This window comes from Marmota marmota, unplaced genomic scaffold, assembly GCF_001458135.2.
Source record: "Marmota marmota marmota unplaced genomic scaffold, marMar, whole genome shotgun sequence".
In the NCBI taxonomy this organism is placed as follows: Eukaryota; Metazoa; Chordata; class Mammalia; order Rodentia; family Sciuridae; genus Marmota; species Marmota marmota.
The window spans coordinates 3,256,690-3,273,772 of NW_026000081.1; the positions used below are offsets into that span (position 1 = coordinate 3,256,690).

Sequence of the window (17,083 nt, forward strand, 5' to 3'; positions counted from 1 at the left end):
TGAATTGATAGGATGTGCATTTAAGAATTGAGTTCAAGGGTTGAGGGTATGGCTTAGTGGTAGGGCACTTGCCCATCCAGTCAAGGCCCTGAGTTTGATCCTCAGCACATCAAAACAAAAAATTAGGAATAAAGTTTAAATTCTAGCTTTACTTTTCTGAGATAATTGGGAAGATACATATGTGTGTGTGTTATGTGGTTCTGGGGATCAAACCCAGGGCCTCATGCATGCCAGGCAGCTGCTCTACCACTGAGCCACATTCCCCGCCCAATACATGCATGCTCTATCTTTCTATTTTATCATGTATTCAAATGAGACTATTTTATTCTACTTTTCTGTGGTTCTGGGGATTGAACCCAGAGTCTTGAGCATCTAGGCAAGTGCGCTACCACTGAGCTGCAGACCCAGGCCAAAACATGAACATGGAACCATCCAAAGGAGTAAAGCAGTGGTATCTAATGTGCAGTAAACACACCACAAGTGTTAAAGAGATTTAGTGTGGCTCAAGAACATTCTGTGACATGGATTTTGTGCTTTTATTTTTATTTTATTATTTCTGGATTGAGTGGCTTTATTAAAGAAAGCAGCAAAGATTTAAGCAAAGGACTTAAGAATTAGAGACTTTCTTCTTGCCAAAGGTGGACACAACATTGACAAAGTGCCAGTTGCACTGCATCTGCCTCTTGGCCAGGCCTTTCTTTTTCCTCCTCCTCCTCCTCCTCCTGGTTGGCCACCTCCTCCAGTTTGACCTCTCACTTTTCCAGCTTGGGCCAGAGAACCTTGGACTTTACCTCCAAGCATGCATCCAGCTACTTTCCAAAGTAGTCTGGGCCTCCACCCGACACTGGCCTAGAGTAGCCTCAGCCTCCAGTAATGTGCCTGCCAGGAGCCCAACTTGATCTTCTGGGGTAATGTTCTCCATTGAGGCTACAAAAACCTTAATCGGGGTGGCCATCTCCTGGCCAGTTACTTCAAGGGTTTGTAACTCTTGGGCAGGGACAAAGAGCTGGATGTCGGTGACAAGCTGTGGCCCCAGCAGCCACTACCGTGAAGGTGGGAGAAAGAAGAAGAAGGGAGGGCACACTCACCCTTACCCCCTGCTTTGTGCCACATCACTCCTTGATTTTGTGCTTTTTTTTTTTTTTAAAGAGTCTTTTCATTTTCTTTCTTGTATTTTTCTCTGTTTTTCTTTGCCTCAGGGAATCCATGGGCTGGGCAGAAAGCAGATAGGACTTCCAGGGTTGTTGCTGGAAGCACAGGAGAACTCCAGGCTCCTGGGAGGACACAGAAGGGAGAAGTGGTGAGGAAAGATGCAGGTCCTCACTGGCAGGGACCTGGACCCTGTTCCATGGTGGTGGCTGAGAGGTGGCAAGACCAGGGATGAGTGGCTAGGTGGCCTGTCCAGGGGGATATGACCATCCAGAAGGCTAAGTTAGGGCAGGGCAGGGACAAGAAAAATCATGGGACCCAGACTTGGCATGCTGGAGAGTCACCGGGACCAAAGCACATCCCTAGAGGCACTGCCCCCAAATGACTAAGGTTAACTTGCGCCTGGTCTTGGAAGGATGGGGTCCTCATGCAGAAATTCAGTTGACGTATGCAACAGGAAAGACACTGATGTGTCCTACACACCTGAGATTCACACCAGCACTGTGAGCCGTGAGGAAATCCCACAGATGAGGAAACAAGTCCCACCAGGGCAGTCACCTACCACACATATTTGCAGAAGCCCCAACTCATATCAGCACTTGATACTCTTAAGGTTGGTCCTTGTGTGATCTTCTTAGTATCAATGTGTCTACCTCATGGAGGAGGAAACTGAGGCTCGGGAAAGTAAGGAAACTTGCTCAAGGTCACACCACTATGTACCTGACTCAGGATGCTCACACATGCACTTCCCAGAAGCCATGCTGGCCCCTCTGCCCCTTGGCTCCTTGCAGCAGGGGAGGAAGCATGGCTTCCTTTGGATTTCCTCCTATCAGACCTAACCTGTCCACTGCTTGACCTTGGGTTCCCTAGGGGTAGAGATGATGGCAGCTAGCTTTGCTTGACTAGCACTAGCACATAGAATATGCTCGACAAATTGACCTGAGTTGGCTTCATTGATGTTTGCATCTGAGTGCCAAGGTGGGAAGGGTTGTTTTAGCCTCTTTTGTGGGTCAGTCCCCAAGCACCACGCAGTGTAGACCAAAGGGAGTTATCCCTACCTGGTACCAGGTAACCAGTGATGAAATCTTATCATGGCTTTTCTAAAAGCTTTTTGTAGTTCTTGGCCTCCACATGCAGATAATCTCTCTCTACACCATGCCCCTGGGGCAGAGTTCCAGAGTACACTTGAAAGCTTTTAGAAAGATGCCAATTGTGTGAACAAACACAGAGCAACCAGCACTAAGAGATCTTTTTAAATTGGCTTTGAGGGTCACCTTCAAATGGCAGAAGTGGCCGCATCTGACATCCGGGATCCTTGTCCAGGAGAAGTTGCCTCTGGGTCACATTGGGCCTTTGGCAACATGGAGCAGAGTGGTGTGGCCCTCCTGAAGGTGCTGACCTCAGTGGATCCAAGCCCTGGACACTGCAGACAGGGCCCACCCCACACAGGTGTGACTGTCCCGCAGGGTTCCCAGAGGTTAGGAGGAGTGAGGAAGAGCAGGCATGGTCCTGAAGTGACGTGTGTTGTGCATTAGGCCAGGGCTCTCGGGACAGTTCCAAGCTGCGTCTTCAGTACAGGCCAGCCCTTTAACCTCTGGGGGCTCCTTCACTTCAGCAGCAAGATATCATACAGCTGTTGCCTGCAGCTTCTGCCACTTCTCATGCATGGTGGCAGGTTATCTGCTTAACCAGGCATTCCTTGAGCACCTCTGTATGGCACACACGTAGATGGCATGCAGGCCCTGTCCTTCAGGGACAAAACAGGAAACAAGCCACACCACTCCGTGTTAGTTTTGCCCTCTGCTTGGGGGAGCGAGTACCATAAAGACAGCTGCATGTGCCTGTGGCCACCTCCCAGGGACATGAGGAGCACAGCATCCTGGGCTCTAGAAACCTGGCTGGTGGCTTTGGGAAAGGACATGGGTATTGGGGGACATGGCCACAGTAGCGTTGGATCTGGCTGTCTTCCTAACTTCTGTTCAAACCCTTGGGTCCCTCTGGACGTCTTTACAAATCAAGTGCATGAAACTTTGGAGTCTTCTCCCCTTAGAGGGACCAACGTGTCCAGATCCTTCACACACTTGTCCTGTGGCTGCCCCAGTTCTGCCTCCTTCCATTTTTCAGGATTCCTTCATGCAGGTGGGCTTTCTTCCAGGTGATGGGCAGCTGTCATCGTGTTTTACACACCTATGATTCTGAAACCCTTGCTTTCCTATTTTGCCCACCTCATCTTGCCTTAATCCTGATTGGTTAGTTTGTAGCCCCCTCTCAGCCCTGGGGTATGAACTTCTCCACCAATTTCATGGCTACAGTCCTTTGTCTCTCTCTGGCTACAGGCTTGAGAGACTCTCTGGCCTGGGTTCTGGAAAATTCTGCTTGACACAACCTCCTGCCTGTGTGCTTCTTCTTGCATCCCTGGGTGGGACTTCAAGGAGTCTTGGCCAACCCTGTGCCCTATGCCCGACTATCAATGTCACACTCCCTTCCTTCCCCTACATGTGGGACCCGTCCACCTTTCCAGTTCAATCCTCCCCAGTTCTTCCCATTGCACATGTGACCTGGCATTTATCTCTTACCTCTCATCACCCATCTAATGTGGTGCCAAGGGCCCATGTCCTTAGGGATGCACAAGCCTCTGCCCTCTCCTTAAGACTGTGCTCTGAGGGAACCTGGAGCTCGTCTTCTCTGTGCTCTGAACCCTCATACCCACTCACTGGGGTGACAGGTGGAGCAAGCAGCCTTTGCCTCAGAGGCCACTTTGGGACCAGCCTGAACCCCTCCTAGAAAAATGGATCAGGAGTCCTGAACCAGGAGATTTCGGGACAGGGCAGGCTTCCACCTTCACTGAAGTCAAGCCCAGGGAGGGGAGGAAGGTGGAGCCTGTTGAGAACCGGACTCTTACAAAGCACAAGGTGGAACATGGAACAGGTTCCTGGTAGCAGCCCCGCCTGTATGGACACCCAAGTCCAGCTTGGAGGGGAAACCAGGTCAGATGGGCCAGTGTTGACATTTCCCAGCCTGAGGATCGAGCCGGTGTTCCCTTTACCTTTGAAGTCCCCCGGGTGGAGGACTTTGTGGCCATTATCATTGTGGGTCTTAGGTAGTCTGGGTACTATTTCACTGTTTGTGGAGTGGTCTGAGGTCGAGAGCTGACTCTGAAGTTTGGGCATCCAGCCAGAGGGAACCCCGTTTCTCTATAAAGGCTTTAAGGATGGGCACAGGCTGGATTGGTGGCCACCCATGGTCCAGGATGAGGTGCCTCGTGGTGCTCCTTGCAGTCCTTGCTCTCTCCCAGGGCAGCAATGTTACCAGGTGAATATGAAACCCTGCGAAGGGCATCCTAGGCCTTCTCTGGGCGGTGTGCCCCTGGACTTCCAGCCGTTTGTTGCTCTGGGGAGTCTTGGGGGAGAGTGCTGTTGGCTCTGGGATAGTCACTTCTGTGGGTCGTGCCTTTGCATGTTCCCTTCAATGTGTCCCTTAGACCAAGGAGTCAGATGGGCCACCCTGGGAGATGAGGGCATAGCTTCTGGAGTCACACCATCTGGCATTCGATCCCCAGCTCTGTGACTACTTGGATTCTCTGTGCCTCAGTTTCCTCATGTGTTATAAGATTAAATAGTACTGTCCATCTAATAGGGCTGTTATGAGGATGGTATGACCTGATATTTTTAAATGTTTTAGTGTCAGACACACTGTAAAGGTTTTATATATATGCATTCATTAAACAAAACCAAGTTCTCTTGACTATGAAGTCCTCTGAGGGTGGACTTCAGGTTCAGGTCCCCTTCAAAAATAATAGCTGATATTTATTGAGCTGTTAGCTATGAGATGCCAGGCACTTAACCTTTACCTATACCACTACTAATCATAATAGCTTAGGCAGGAACTGTTGTTCAGGGAGGGAGGGAGGGCGGGTCCTTGAGCTGCCCAAGACCATGTAGTTAGCTAGTAACAGAGGAGCCAGAGCTTGGCCCCAGGTGGCCTGCACCCTTGCTGTGACATCACAATATCTCCAGGTGCTGGAGTTTGAGTCCTGTCACAGGGACTGAGCACAGGGAAGCCTGAGTCCCTCCCTGGGGAAGCTGGATGCCTGAAAAGGAACCAAGATGCCCAATCAGGGTGCTTTCAACCAGTCAGTGCCTTTCATGGTAGTTCTAAAAGTGAAGTCCCTGTCCCTGAGGGTGCTGGTAGTCCCAGCCCGGGGCCAGAGACAGAGCTACAGCTGGGGACTCCCTGGTGACTGGAGCCTCCAGAGAGGGCCGCCATCCTGGTTCAGCACCAGGGGGTGTGCTGCCTTCTGACTGCTGACTTCTGTCTGAGGCCTTGAGCTGGGATAGGTCCACTCAGCAGGAGCTCAGCTTCTTACTGGGGGAGGGGGGTCATCAGGCATTTAGCAATTAAATCCAGAACCAGTCAGAAACTGGAGCTGGAGCCAAGCAGAAAGCATTCTGAGACCTCCACATGGGGAAACAGGAAAGGTACCTATGGGGCTGGCCTCTGGAGCTTAGTCCAGCCCCATTCCTCGTATGTGTAAGTCCTTTTCTATCACCTGAGACAAAGGCGAGAAACATCTTGTGGACCTTTCATTTCAAAGTCAGGTCCTAGCAGCAGTCAGGTCTGAGAGCCAGGAGCGAGGGCCCCAAAGAGGAGCTATCATTCACCCATCCATATGGGTGCATCCATATGGTGACTTGGGATATGAACGATCTGAGAAAATCCATTCTCTTTGTGAGTCTGAAAATTGACGCCAATCTATTGCTCCCAGAGTAGTTTTGAATCTGTAGTCTCAGGCTGTCCTTTAAACCAGCCCCTTCCCTGCCCCCAGAGGAGAGCCACATGTTTCTTAGAGGTGGAAGGGACCATAGGAATCTCCAAGCTCTATTGTCTACAGGTCTACAGGAGAGGACAGGTAAAGTCACCTGGTTGGCCAATGGCAGGATTAGAACAGTAGCCGGAAAGGAAGGAGTTAAACTTTTTTTTTTTTTTAATAGAGGAGGGACCTGAAGTTCAGAGGGCTTTGGGGAGCCACCAACATGATGCTCAGAGAGATTTGGAGACTCTCTGAGGATGAACCTTGGAGGGCTCTGAGGAGCTGCCACAGCAAATCTTAGAAGGTTTGGGGAAGCCACCAGGCGAAGCTCAGAGCGGTCGGGGAACCTCCCAAATTGTCATGAACAGGTCAGAGCCAGGTCTAGAATACGTTTCTGCTGTTTTGCCCTCTTGATTTCTTCTCTGAGGACTTAATTCCATCATCTAGCACTTAAACTGGATCAAGAGGTCCCTAGGGTCCCAGCTCTGTGCTGAGAAATGCTATAAAGAAATTTCAACCCAGATTAGGACAGATGCTACCCAGAGAGTGGAGAGAAGGGGTTAGCAGAGGGTGGGAGCATTGCCAGGATGTGGGAGACACAGTTTTCCATTATAGATTGTGAGTTCCTGGAGGGTTGAGTTTCTATCCTTTTGGCTATCATTTTCCCCTGAGCCCTATACAGTGTCTGGCACATACTAGGTACACAGCAAAAGAGTTTGGTGCCTGAATGAGTGATAATATACTTAGACCTTTCAAACATTGCGTTGGAAAACTCCTTGGTGAGTTATAAAATAAATCTTTAGTAAGTCTCCACTATTAAAAAGAGAAAAGGAATAGGAAGTGTCGGTTCTCTGCATTTAGTAAGGTTGGGCGTTGATCTGTGATATAAAATTATATATATATATATATATATATTTAAAAAATGTTGTTGTATATTTTATACCTTTATTTTATTTACTTATTTATTTTTATGTGGTGCTGAGGATCAAATGCAGTTCCTCACACACGCTAGGCAAGCGCTCTATCACTGAGCCACAATCACAACCCCTATAAAATATATTTCTTACTTTGGGTTAGAATTAAAAAAAAATAATGTTTGGCCTGAGTCAATGGATTGGTGATCAGACGCTGGACGGGGGACAGCAGGGTGGGGGTAGTTTACGGAGTCCAGAGCCGCCCTCCTCATGAATTTACTCTACCTCCTCAGGATCCCTCTGCACAAAGGGAAATCACTGAGGAGCACCCTGCAGGATCTTGGGCTTCTGGAGGACTTTCTGAAGAAACACCAGTATGAGTTCATCAGGAAGAACTCCAACGTTGGGAAAGTGGCCCAGGAACCACTGGCCAACTACCTAGATGTGAGTGAGTCAAACCAGCCATGAATTCTTGCTCCTTTGGTACCTGCCTCCCTGGGGCTTTCCTTCTTTTAGGAACAGTGGAACCCATGGGTTGTGAAAGCCGTATTCCTGCCCTCAGTAGCTCCACAGTGGGCCACCAACCTGGCATAGGCGACGATCTGGACTTTAGGTTTCCAATGTCCCTGCTGGAAGGGTCTGAGCTCAGATGACCTTCATCATACAACAGTCCCTCCAGGGCACATGATCTGTTCCTGAGCTGACCTCAGGCTTGCCCTCCCAGCCCAGGAAGCCATGTCTTAGTCTGGACTCAGCAGGAATGGGGACAGCTGGTGCAGTTGGTGCCCACTGAAGAATGGCTGGCCTAGGACATGGGCGCCATCTTCCTTTCTTTCCTACCTAGGACCTAGGTGGAAACATTCCTTGTGCCCTCTTCCATTCTGAAGCTTGTATCTCTCTCTCTCTCTGTTACTCTTGGCAGTAAACAACCAGATTTTTCCTCTTTTGTGCACTAATTTCCATATCTAGGTCATCGTCACCTTTCTCTGCCCCCAGCCTTGGCTCTGAAACGTGGAGAGGGCTGGTAAGGGCAGGAGGGAATGGGTAGCATGGGTTAGGACTCAGGTTCCGGCCTGCAGCTGATGCCCCATCTCTGTGTCCAGCTCCTTCCTGCCTGGAAGGTGGCCAGGTGTCCTTCCTGGACAGGTGGCCCTGTGCCTGTTCCAGGCAGGATTTCAGTCCTGGTTCGAGGTCTGCTTCTGAGGTTGATTTAGCAGCGTTAGTAGGGGTGGTGAGAGGACCAGGCCATGAGTGGCTGGGGGTGGGAGCACATGTGGGGGCTTGAGATGAAGAACCCTCCCCAGAATCCTCCTTCTGTTTCCTCTTTCCTGACCTCCCAGCTCTCTGAGCAGAAAGCACAGGGCCTATAAACCTGAACATGCTTCCTGCCCAGCATTGACCCTCCCCTCCCTCACTGTCCCCTGCCTCTGATCCAGAGCTGTCTGTCCTCAGAGTCAGTACTTTGGAAAGATCTATATTGGGACCCCACCCCAGGAGTTCACCGTGGTGTTTGACACGGGCTCTTCAGACTTCTGGGTGCCCTCCCTCTCCTGCAACAGTGAAGCCTGCGGTAAGTGACCTTCCGGCTCTGCCTCAGCCCACACTCAGATCCACTCAGTGGTCAGGGTGGCGGGGAGGAGTGGCCCGAGGTGGAGAGCAAACTGGACGTCCCCAGTCTTCCAGTTAGGTCCCATCTCCTTGCTCAGTCCTGCTAGCTGGCCACAGACTGGGTCTGATGTATAAAATCACCAACTGGAAATTAATTAGGGAAACCAATGTGTTGTTGCTTTGTCCCTACCGGGAGCCAGGGCCAGCCACTTAACTTGCTGGATCCTCCACTTTCCTTTCTATATAAAGGAGCTCTGATGTTCCAGGGTGACAGGAAAATACTCAGAGGGTCTGTTATCAATGAAGAGCAAACTTTGACATATGTTAGGCACTTTCTTCCTGGTAGTCCTGCGAGGTGGGTACTCTTTTTATCCTCATTTCACAGAAGAGGAAACCAAGTTTTGGAGAGGAACAGGGACGTGGCTAAGATTACTCAGCTGGCGCAAGTAAAATATCCATGGGAACATAGAGTGGAAGCTATACAGACGGCACTGGGACCAGAGCTGGGTCTAGCAGCAAAGGAATATTTTCTTTACTTAGCTGTGGGGCCAAGGCTATAGAAAGAAGAAGCTGTTCATTTTTAAAAGAGAGAATGACCAGTACTGAGACTGTATTCCTATAGGAATATGGCAAGGGCTCCGCCATGGCTGGCACTGTCAAGAGGCGAAAAGATCCCGAGAACCCCACTAATCCTGGGTCTGTGTTCCAGAAAACCATCACCGCTTTGACCCGACCGAGTCCTCTACCTTCCAGAACCTCAGCAAGCCCCTGTTGGTCCTGTATGCCACGGGCATCGCGCTGGGCTTTCTGGGCTACGACACTGTCACTGTAAGTGGGGCTGCGGGTGGCCAGTGCTCACCTTGACTTTCCCACCCAGACACCCCGGCTCAGATGGGCTGCACCTGCTTGGGTGCCAAGGAACCTTTTGTGTGATGATCACCCGGGAGGCTCAGTGTTGAGGATTCTGAGAGGGATTTTAGCCCCCCGCCAGTTGTGGGGTACCTTATTCCTCCTTCCTTTCCTTCCTGCGTCAGCCCTCAGAGCCCCACCTGAGAGCCTTCTGCAGGTCCAGGTTTCCACCTCCTCAGTCCTGTTCAAGTGTCCTCAACAGGGCTGAGCATTCTGAGCTTATGCCACTTACTCTGCAGTCTATTATACCCACATACACCCTTGCGAAGGCTGGACCACCTCTGCCACCCTCCCCTCTCGGCTTAAGGCATGCTTTCCCCAAATCGCCTCATATATTTCTGCTCTATGTCACTTTATCAGTGGCGTCTATCTCACCATCATATAAAGTGACAAACTGCCTATTGTCCTACCCTGATTTATTTGTCCTCAGACAGGCTCATTGCCATCTGACATGTTCTGTATTACTTTTTTTTTTTTTGGTACCGGGGATTGAACATAGTGGCACTTAACCACGGAGCTACATCCCCATCCCTTTTAAAAAATATATTTTATTTTGAGACAGGGTCTTGCTAAATTACTTAGGACCTCACCAAGTTGCTGAGGCTGACGTTGAATTCAGAATCCTCCTGCCTCAGCCTCCTGAGCCCCTGGGATCAGAGAACCACCGCACTGGCTTATATTATTTCTTTTAAAAATATGTCATCTGTTTCTCCCACTGGAATGTGAGTTCCTCCCAGGGCAGGTGCTTTTCTTGTGCATTGTTACCTCCTTAGGGACCTGGCCCATTGGGGACTCTCAATGACCGCTCGTTGATTGAAAGAATGAATTGGTTTAGAATGGTCATCGAATCATTTTGGGGACTGAAGATACAGTGGGGGAACAAGAGGGATGGAGGGCCTGCCCCGCCCCCCTCATGCTTACAGTCCAGTGGGGGAGACAAGGGACACTTGAGTCAGATGACTTTGAACAGTGCTGAATGACATGAAGAGAATGAACCTGGAAAGTAGGAAGAGAGGTGCTTCGGGGGTTGGGGACAGAGACCTAGAGGACATGGTGGCCTGTGCAAGCTAGAACCCAAATGATGCCGTTCCAGAGGCCGGGCCTGAGAAGATCCAGGGGGGCGTTGTAGCAGAGGGAGCACCAAGTCCAGACCCTGGGAGGGGAGGACTGAGAGCTCTGAGGAAGAGAAGGACCGGCCAGGGAAGGGAGATAGGTGCAAGGAGCAGGAACAGAGCTGGAGAGGACCCTGGGATGGAGGTTTCATGCTGAGCCTTATTGGATGGACACTTGTAGCAAGTGTGGCATGACCTGACTTCCATTTTTAAAGACGGCTTTGGCTGCCTCTTATGGAGGATAGGTTATAAGGGGTCAGAGTGGAGGCAGAAGGCCTAGTCCCAGCCTTGTCCAAGCTAGTGACAGTGATGGCTCAGGGTAGGCTGGTGGACACATTGGCTATTCAGGAAATAAGCAAATTAAGAAGACTTTTTGGAGTTAATGCTTCCTCAGCGTAGTACCACGAAATGTTCAGTAATCGAACCCAGGGCATGGTCGACGAACGTTCAGCCTTCGTGCGATTTAGGCTGAGTACTGCCTTGAGGAGACGGTGGTGTTTTCCATTTGTCAGATAAGAGGGTTGAGGTTCAGATAGGTACTTGCCCAAGGTCACGGTCAGCGCATGACAGAACAGGGACCCAGACTGGGTCTTGGAGATGCAAGATGCATCATGTTCTTTCTTTGCATGGCAGTATCTCCACAGCTCTTCCTTGGGGGACGACAGCCCAGGCACAGCTGACAGGGAACCGCAGGCCTGCAGAGGGCCTTGGGCCATGCTCATCCTTCCCCCTTCCTTGGGCTCAACCTCAATGTTGGCACTGGTTTCTGCACCTGACTCTGCCTCCTTTCTTCCCCAGCTTCCTGCCTCATCAGACCAGTTCTTCCAAACCACAGCCAAAGTGCAGAAAAAGGATTTTTTACTTCTTAACATCAAATAACTCATGCCTTATAAGAAGGATAGAGACCCAGTGAGGCTGAAACCCGGACACCAGCTTGTGACCCAGAACTGGCTGTCCCCCATCCTGGGACTTTTCAGTCTTTGGCCTCAGGGACTCCCTGGTGAAGGTCATAATGACTTTCTTGCAGGTCTCCGACCTTGTGGACCCCCATCAGACCGTGGGCCTGAGCACTCAGGAGCCTGGTGACATCTTTACCTACTCTGAATTCGATGGGATTCTGGGGCTGGCCTATCCTGCCCTTGCCTCTGAGGGCTCGGTGCCCGTGTTTGATAACATGATGAACAGGCACCTGCTGGCCCAAGACTTGTTCTCAGTTTACATGAGCAGGTAGGAGCTGTGTCCAGCTGGGGTCTGACTGATGGCCTGGTAAGAGCTATCTGCTGAAGCCAGTGTGCACACCCTGGACACAGGCAATAGCACCCAAGCAAGCCCTCTCCTGGTTTCTTGATCCATCCAACCTCCCTCCAAGGGCCCCAATAGAATCATTTATACAGTCAGATTTCACTAGGTCAAAGGGTACTTTGATTGGCTTTTAGAGAACAAAGGCTGATCCCATCTCGACCTATGAGCTTTGAACAACTTTCTTCCCAAGTGACGGGACTTCAGAAATCATTTGTTCATGTCATTGAGATTCACAGGCTTTGAGAGCTGATCCAAAGGAGTCCCACCTTTCCCTTTCATTAGGAAGGAAACAAGTCTGGGGAGGGACAGTCATGTGGGAGCTGTGGCTGAGCCAGACCTGGAACTTGGGGCACCTGCTCCCAGGCCAGTGATCCTGTTCCCTGTGATGATCCAGCTCAACTCGGCCCAGGATGGGTGGCAGCTGGAAGAGAAGGAGGTCACCTCCAGGAGAAGGGGCTGGGTGGCTGAGGCCAGGTGAACCAGGCAAAGGGTAAATTGGCACAGTCCATTCACGAGTTCCTCCATGAACTCAATACACCTGTCCTGGGCCCTTCTATGTGCAGCGGCTGACCTGGGAGATGGGCTCCCATCAGCAAACGAAACGAGCTAGGGGTAAAGGCACACAGTTTCACACACATTGGAATCAAACAACTATGAGAAGGTCTGCTGGGAGGTTTGAGTGTAGTCAGTGGCTTTGTAACACCTGGGAAGTCTATCCTGTCGAAGCGTGTGTGGTGCGTGTGTGTGTGTGTGTGTGTGTGTAGGATGGGGCAAACTTTGCTGAGGGGTATGGGGGGTTATCAGGAGAGAGACAGAGGGATAGCACATTTTAGGCAGTGGGGACAGCGTGCACTAGGCCTTGGGTGAGAGGGTCTTGATGGATTCTGGGAAGTGAGAGCAGCGTGGGAAGTGGGTAAGAGTGTTCCTCACCATGGGTCAGACAGTAACCCAGAAGGAACACAGGGGATTTGGCCTTGGGTGCAGGTATAAGAGGACAGCTGGGAACACCTGAGCAGAGAAGAGGCCAGCAGTCCTGCTGCCTGTGTGGTGGGCCACTACTTCCCCTTCCTCAGCGATGCTGTGCTCTGGGCTCCAGGTGCTGCCTGAACTCAGGGCTGGGCACTCCAGCGAGAAAGGGTGCTGTGGCTGACATCAGCACAAACCCAGGCCAGCGGAGAGGAGTGAGGGGCAAGGGGTGTTCATCACTTCTGCCTCAGGGGTGGCTGGGGCACGCCTCACCACGCCTCACTGTGCCATAGCATGCCTTGCCTTGGTTCCAGGAATGGCCAGGGGAGCATGCTTACGCTGGGGGCCATAGACACATCCTACTACGTGGGCTCCCTGGACTGGGTGCCTGTGACCCTGCAGCAGTACTGGCAGTTTGCTGTGGACAGGTGGGTGAGCAGAGTCTGCCTTGGCCCCAACCAGATGCTGACTCTGGGTTGGGGAGTGGGGTCCTGGGTGTCAGGCCACAGGGTTCTGAGAAAGACTACAGCATGGTCATGTCCATAGGATTCCGAAGTGGACGTTCTGAGGCCAGTGACTTCTGTCAGTGGTAACGCTGCACATTCACCGGCTTTCTTCATAAGACGAGCTGTGTTTATTGAGCATGTCCAACTTGCTAGGCACAGTGCTGAGCAATTGTATGACACTGTCTCATTTATTCCCCACTAAAATCTTTTGAAGTGGGTGCCATTATTATCCCTATTTTAAAAATTTATTATTATTATTATTATTATTATTATTTGTGGTGCTGGGGATGAACCCAGGGCCTTGTGCATTCTAGGCAAGTGCTCTACCACTGAGTTACACCCCAGTCCTTATTGTCCCCATGCCTTGAGGACATCAAGGCTGGGGTTATTTATATGCCCATTTTACAGATGAGAAGCCTGGGTACATAAAAACTGGGCAACTTGTCCGAGTCATTCTATAAATGGCAGAGAGAAAACTTGAAGCCAGATCTTTAGGCAGCTAGTACAGTCCTCATTTGACCCCTTAATGCACTAGAATTGGTTGTTTTACTGACATTTCTGACCCATAGAAGGTGGGCAGTCCTCAATTTGACCAGTAAAAAATTGGGAGAAAATGGTTTCAGGTGTTTCTTCTGAGCTCAGGAAGTTTTATGGGTTTGGGAAGGGGCTCAAAGGAAGGGGCCCAGGGGCGGTTGGGGCTCTTCTACCTGCTTCTGGAGTCTGGCAGGCAGGAAGGAAGGACCCCCGGAGGGAGGGCTGGAAGAAGGATGTGCCCCAAGGTCCTCCTGGTTACCCTCCTAGGATCACCATCAGTGATGTGGTGGTGGCCTGTGATGGTGGCTGCCAGGCCATTCTGGACACGGGCACGTCCCTGCTGGCCGGGCCTACCCATGACATCCTCAAGATCCAGCAGGCCATCGGAGCCACACGTGGCCAGTACGGCCAGGTAAGGTCAGGCCCTCATCCCACCCCCTGAGGCCCCTGAAATAGGGGCCCCTTTCACAGGAAAGAAATGATAAAGGGAAGTGGTGAGGGAGCCTGGGTCCCCACAGTGGCTGGGGATTCCTGGGTCCCCACGGTGGCTGGGGATTCCCCATTGCTGTGGGAGCCCCCACTTTGTGTGGCAGCTGTGGTCTGGCTCCTGGTGCTCTGGGAGGCTGTGCTTTCCTTCCTTGCGGACATTTGCTGGGTCCCCTTGGTCCCCAAGCACCAGTGTATCCCTGTCTCTGTCTGCTGGCCAAGAGCTCCCAGGGTCCTCATGCACTCTGGCGGGGCCTACAGGGGAAGACACAGAAGCAAGCCCCTCGTTGTCCCAAGTTGGGGTCTGTCCCTGGGTTTCTGACAGTTGGTCCTCTCAATGTGATTCTTTGAGGACCATGTCATGGGATCAGGGTCTCATCCTGAGAGCCTCCTTATGGTCCTCTGAGAACGCACGGTCTCCTCTCTACCTTGTGGCTCACATGGTGCCAAAGAAGGTGTTCTGTGCTGTCAACGTGGGTGCCTCTTACAGTCGGATACCAACCTTCTCCCTTGTTGTGATTCTTTAGTTTAACATCAACTGCTAGAGCCTGAGCGGCATGCCCACTGTTGTCTTTGAGATCCACGGAAGAAAGTATTCATTGCCTCCCTTAGCGTATACCATCCAGGTGGGATTCTGGAGACGATGTCCTGGCTCCACTTAGCACTCCTCTTTCTCCTCCTCTTCCTCCTCCTTGTCCTCCTCCTTGTCCTCCTCTTCCTCCTCTCTCCCCCTTTTGGGCTCTGGCTCTGGTGACAGGAAGTAGCATGGACCAGATGGAGAATCCAGTCTTGCTGGATCTTGAGTGGCCGCTTTTGACTGGGGTCATACATTCTTAGGCCTCATTTGTGGCCACTACAGCCTCAAATGGGAGAAATGGGAGACAGGAAGGACAGAGTACTGAGGCTTGAGGGGAGGGTAGATGGAACAAGCACCCATGGGAACCTCCATCCCCTGCTCAAGACTCTAAGCCCTGGGGACCTAGAGCTCTGACCAGAGTTTCTTTAGGGAGCCTGGACTTTTGGAGCCTTTTTGAGGACTGCTGGCCTCAGCTTTGATCTGACCAAAGTGCCCCAAACTCATGCCACAGGCCCCCAGGCCAGCTCTGACTGATCACCAGGGCAGTGAGTGCTGAGAGCCAGAAGGCAGGAGGCTGGAGGGGACAGGAGGGGATATGGAGCCCAGTGCAGGGGACTGGGGCTCCGAGCTCCAGGATTTCACCAGATCATCTTGGACGAAGTCACTACAGTTTTTAAATCTTGATTTTTTTCATCTGTTGAGTGAGGCGAATCTGATAGTTGTCTGGGAAGATGATTTCAAGGATGAAATGGAATAATACAGAGTAACTGTGGGGTGAGGCAGATAAACACCTCTCATGAGGCTCTGCGAATGGTGCTGGAACCACTTCATCTCCATCTTGTCTGTCCCAGGGCCAGGACTTCTGCTACAGTGGCTTCCAGGAGAACAGTAACTCCCCGCTGTGGGTCCTGGGGACCATCTTCGTCCGGGAGTATTACAGTGTCTTTGACAGAACCCATAACCACGTGGGGCTGGCCAAGGCTGTCTGATTGAACACTGACCACATTTTCCCCAAACACACACATGCACAAATACAAGTATACGCACACACATGCGCGCACGCACATAGATCAGGATTTCTCACAGACGGTTTCCAATAAACACTTTTTTGCAAAGCCTCCTTTCCCTTGTTCTCACTGGGGCTAACCCTGCACTGATACAGGAGTGGGTTTGTGACTTCCATGGGCAGGACTGGGGCCATGTGTGTTGGGAAGGCCGAGGACACAGTCGGTGGGTGGAGACTTTCAGGAAGAGATTGGCTATTTCAGGCTCAGATCAGAGAAGACCAGTTATGTCATCTTGTCCTCCTGCTCTAGATCTTTCTGGCAAAAGGGTACCAGAGGGAGAGAGACAGGAGCATGGTGGGCAGGGGGCTGTGTAGAGAGCACTTGGCCTCTGCAGAGAAAGACTGCACGTCCATTAGAAGACTGCAGGTCTCACTGCTGTTGAAAAAGATGCATGGTGTGACAGGCAGAGAGTGTGTGGTAGAGAACAAGGGACTCGAGGTTGCCATTCACCCTGGGTGGATGAACTGCAGTTCAGCATCCTGTCCTCAGTCTTAGGGGCTCAAAAGCCACTGCCATGTTCAGAGAGCAGCTCCATTCCTGAGGGCAGACTCGTGTGAACCTGGCTCTCTGTGGCTGATGGTCAAGGCCTTTGATGTCAGGGTTCAGGTTTCCAGGGAGGACTGTGGGTGTGAAGCAGACAGAACAGCCAAGCTCACAGGGCTTGCATACTCTTCCTTGGAGGGCCAGCAGGGGGTCCAGAATCACAGGGCCAGATCAGGGGATGCAGGTGGGTACTGTTATGCTCGGTTGAGGCCCTCGGTTGCCTTGGTGGGCAGCAAGACAAGCTTCTGGGGGAGACCCCAGTCTTGGGGTCAGGTTGGCCAACTCTGAACAGGCCTCTGCCAAGGGTCACCCTTCCGTGGCCTCCCTCCTCTTTCTTTGCACCTTCTTCTTTTGACAATCTTTCCCTTCTCATGGGACAGCAAATTGATCAGGCTTCTGTTTTCCAAACCAGAGCCAGAGTGTCCGCCCTCTCTCCCTACCCTAAATAGAGTGATTGGACTTGAAATTGCTCGTGCAGAGTGGGTTAACTCTTAGGAGGCCTTGGAAAGGGTGGGGCTATTTGCTTTCTATTTCCCATCCCTACCCTGGCTGGCTCTGCAAACAGGAGAGGAGGGCAGCCAGTCCCAAGGGGCAGGAAGC

At 51.4% G+C, this 17,083-nt stretch overlaps 1 protein-coding gene and 1 pseudogene across 1 annotated transcript; one reads left to right on the plus strand and one right to left on the minus strand.

The window, feature by feature from the left end:
- Positions 1-607: 607 nt before the first annotated feature.
- Positions 608-2,816, minus strand: LOC125620345 (annotated as a pseudogene).
- A 1,527-nt stretch (positions 2,817-4,343) lies between these two features.
- LOC107158595 (chymosin-like) lies at positions 4,344-15,993 on the plus strand. The gene is made up of 9 exons (XM_015505064.2): positions 4,344-4,461; positions 7,167-7,317; positions 8,326-8,443; positions 9,191-9,309; positions 11,530-11,729; positions 13,085-13,198; positions 14,078-14,222; positions 14,824-14,922; positions 15,725-15,993. Exons 1-8 carry the CDS (start codon positions 4,361-4,363, stop codon positions 14,839-14,841), a joined length of 966 nt encoding a protein of 321 aa, XP_015360550.2. The 5' UTR covers positions 4,344-4,360; the 3' UTR covers positions 14,842-14,922; positions 15,725-15,993.
- The last annotated feature ends 1,090 nt before the right edge of the window (positions 15,994-17,083 follow it).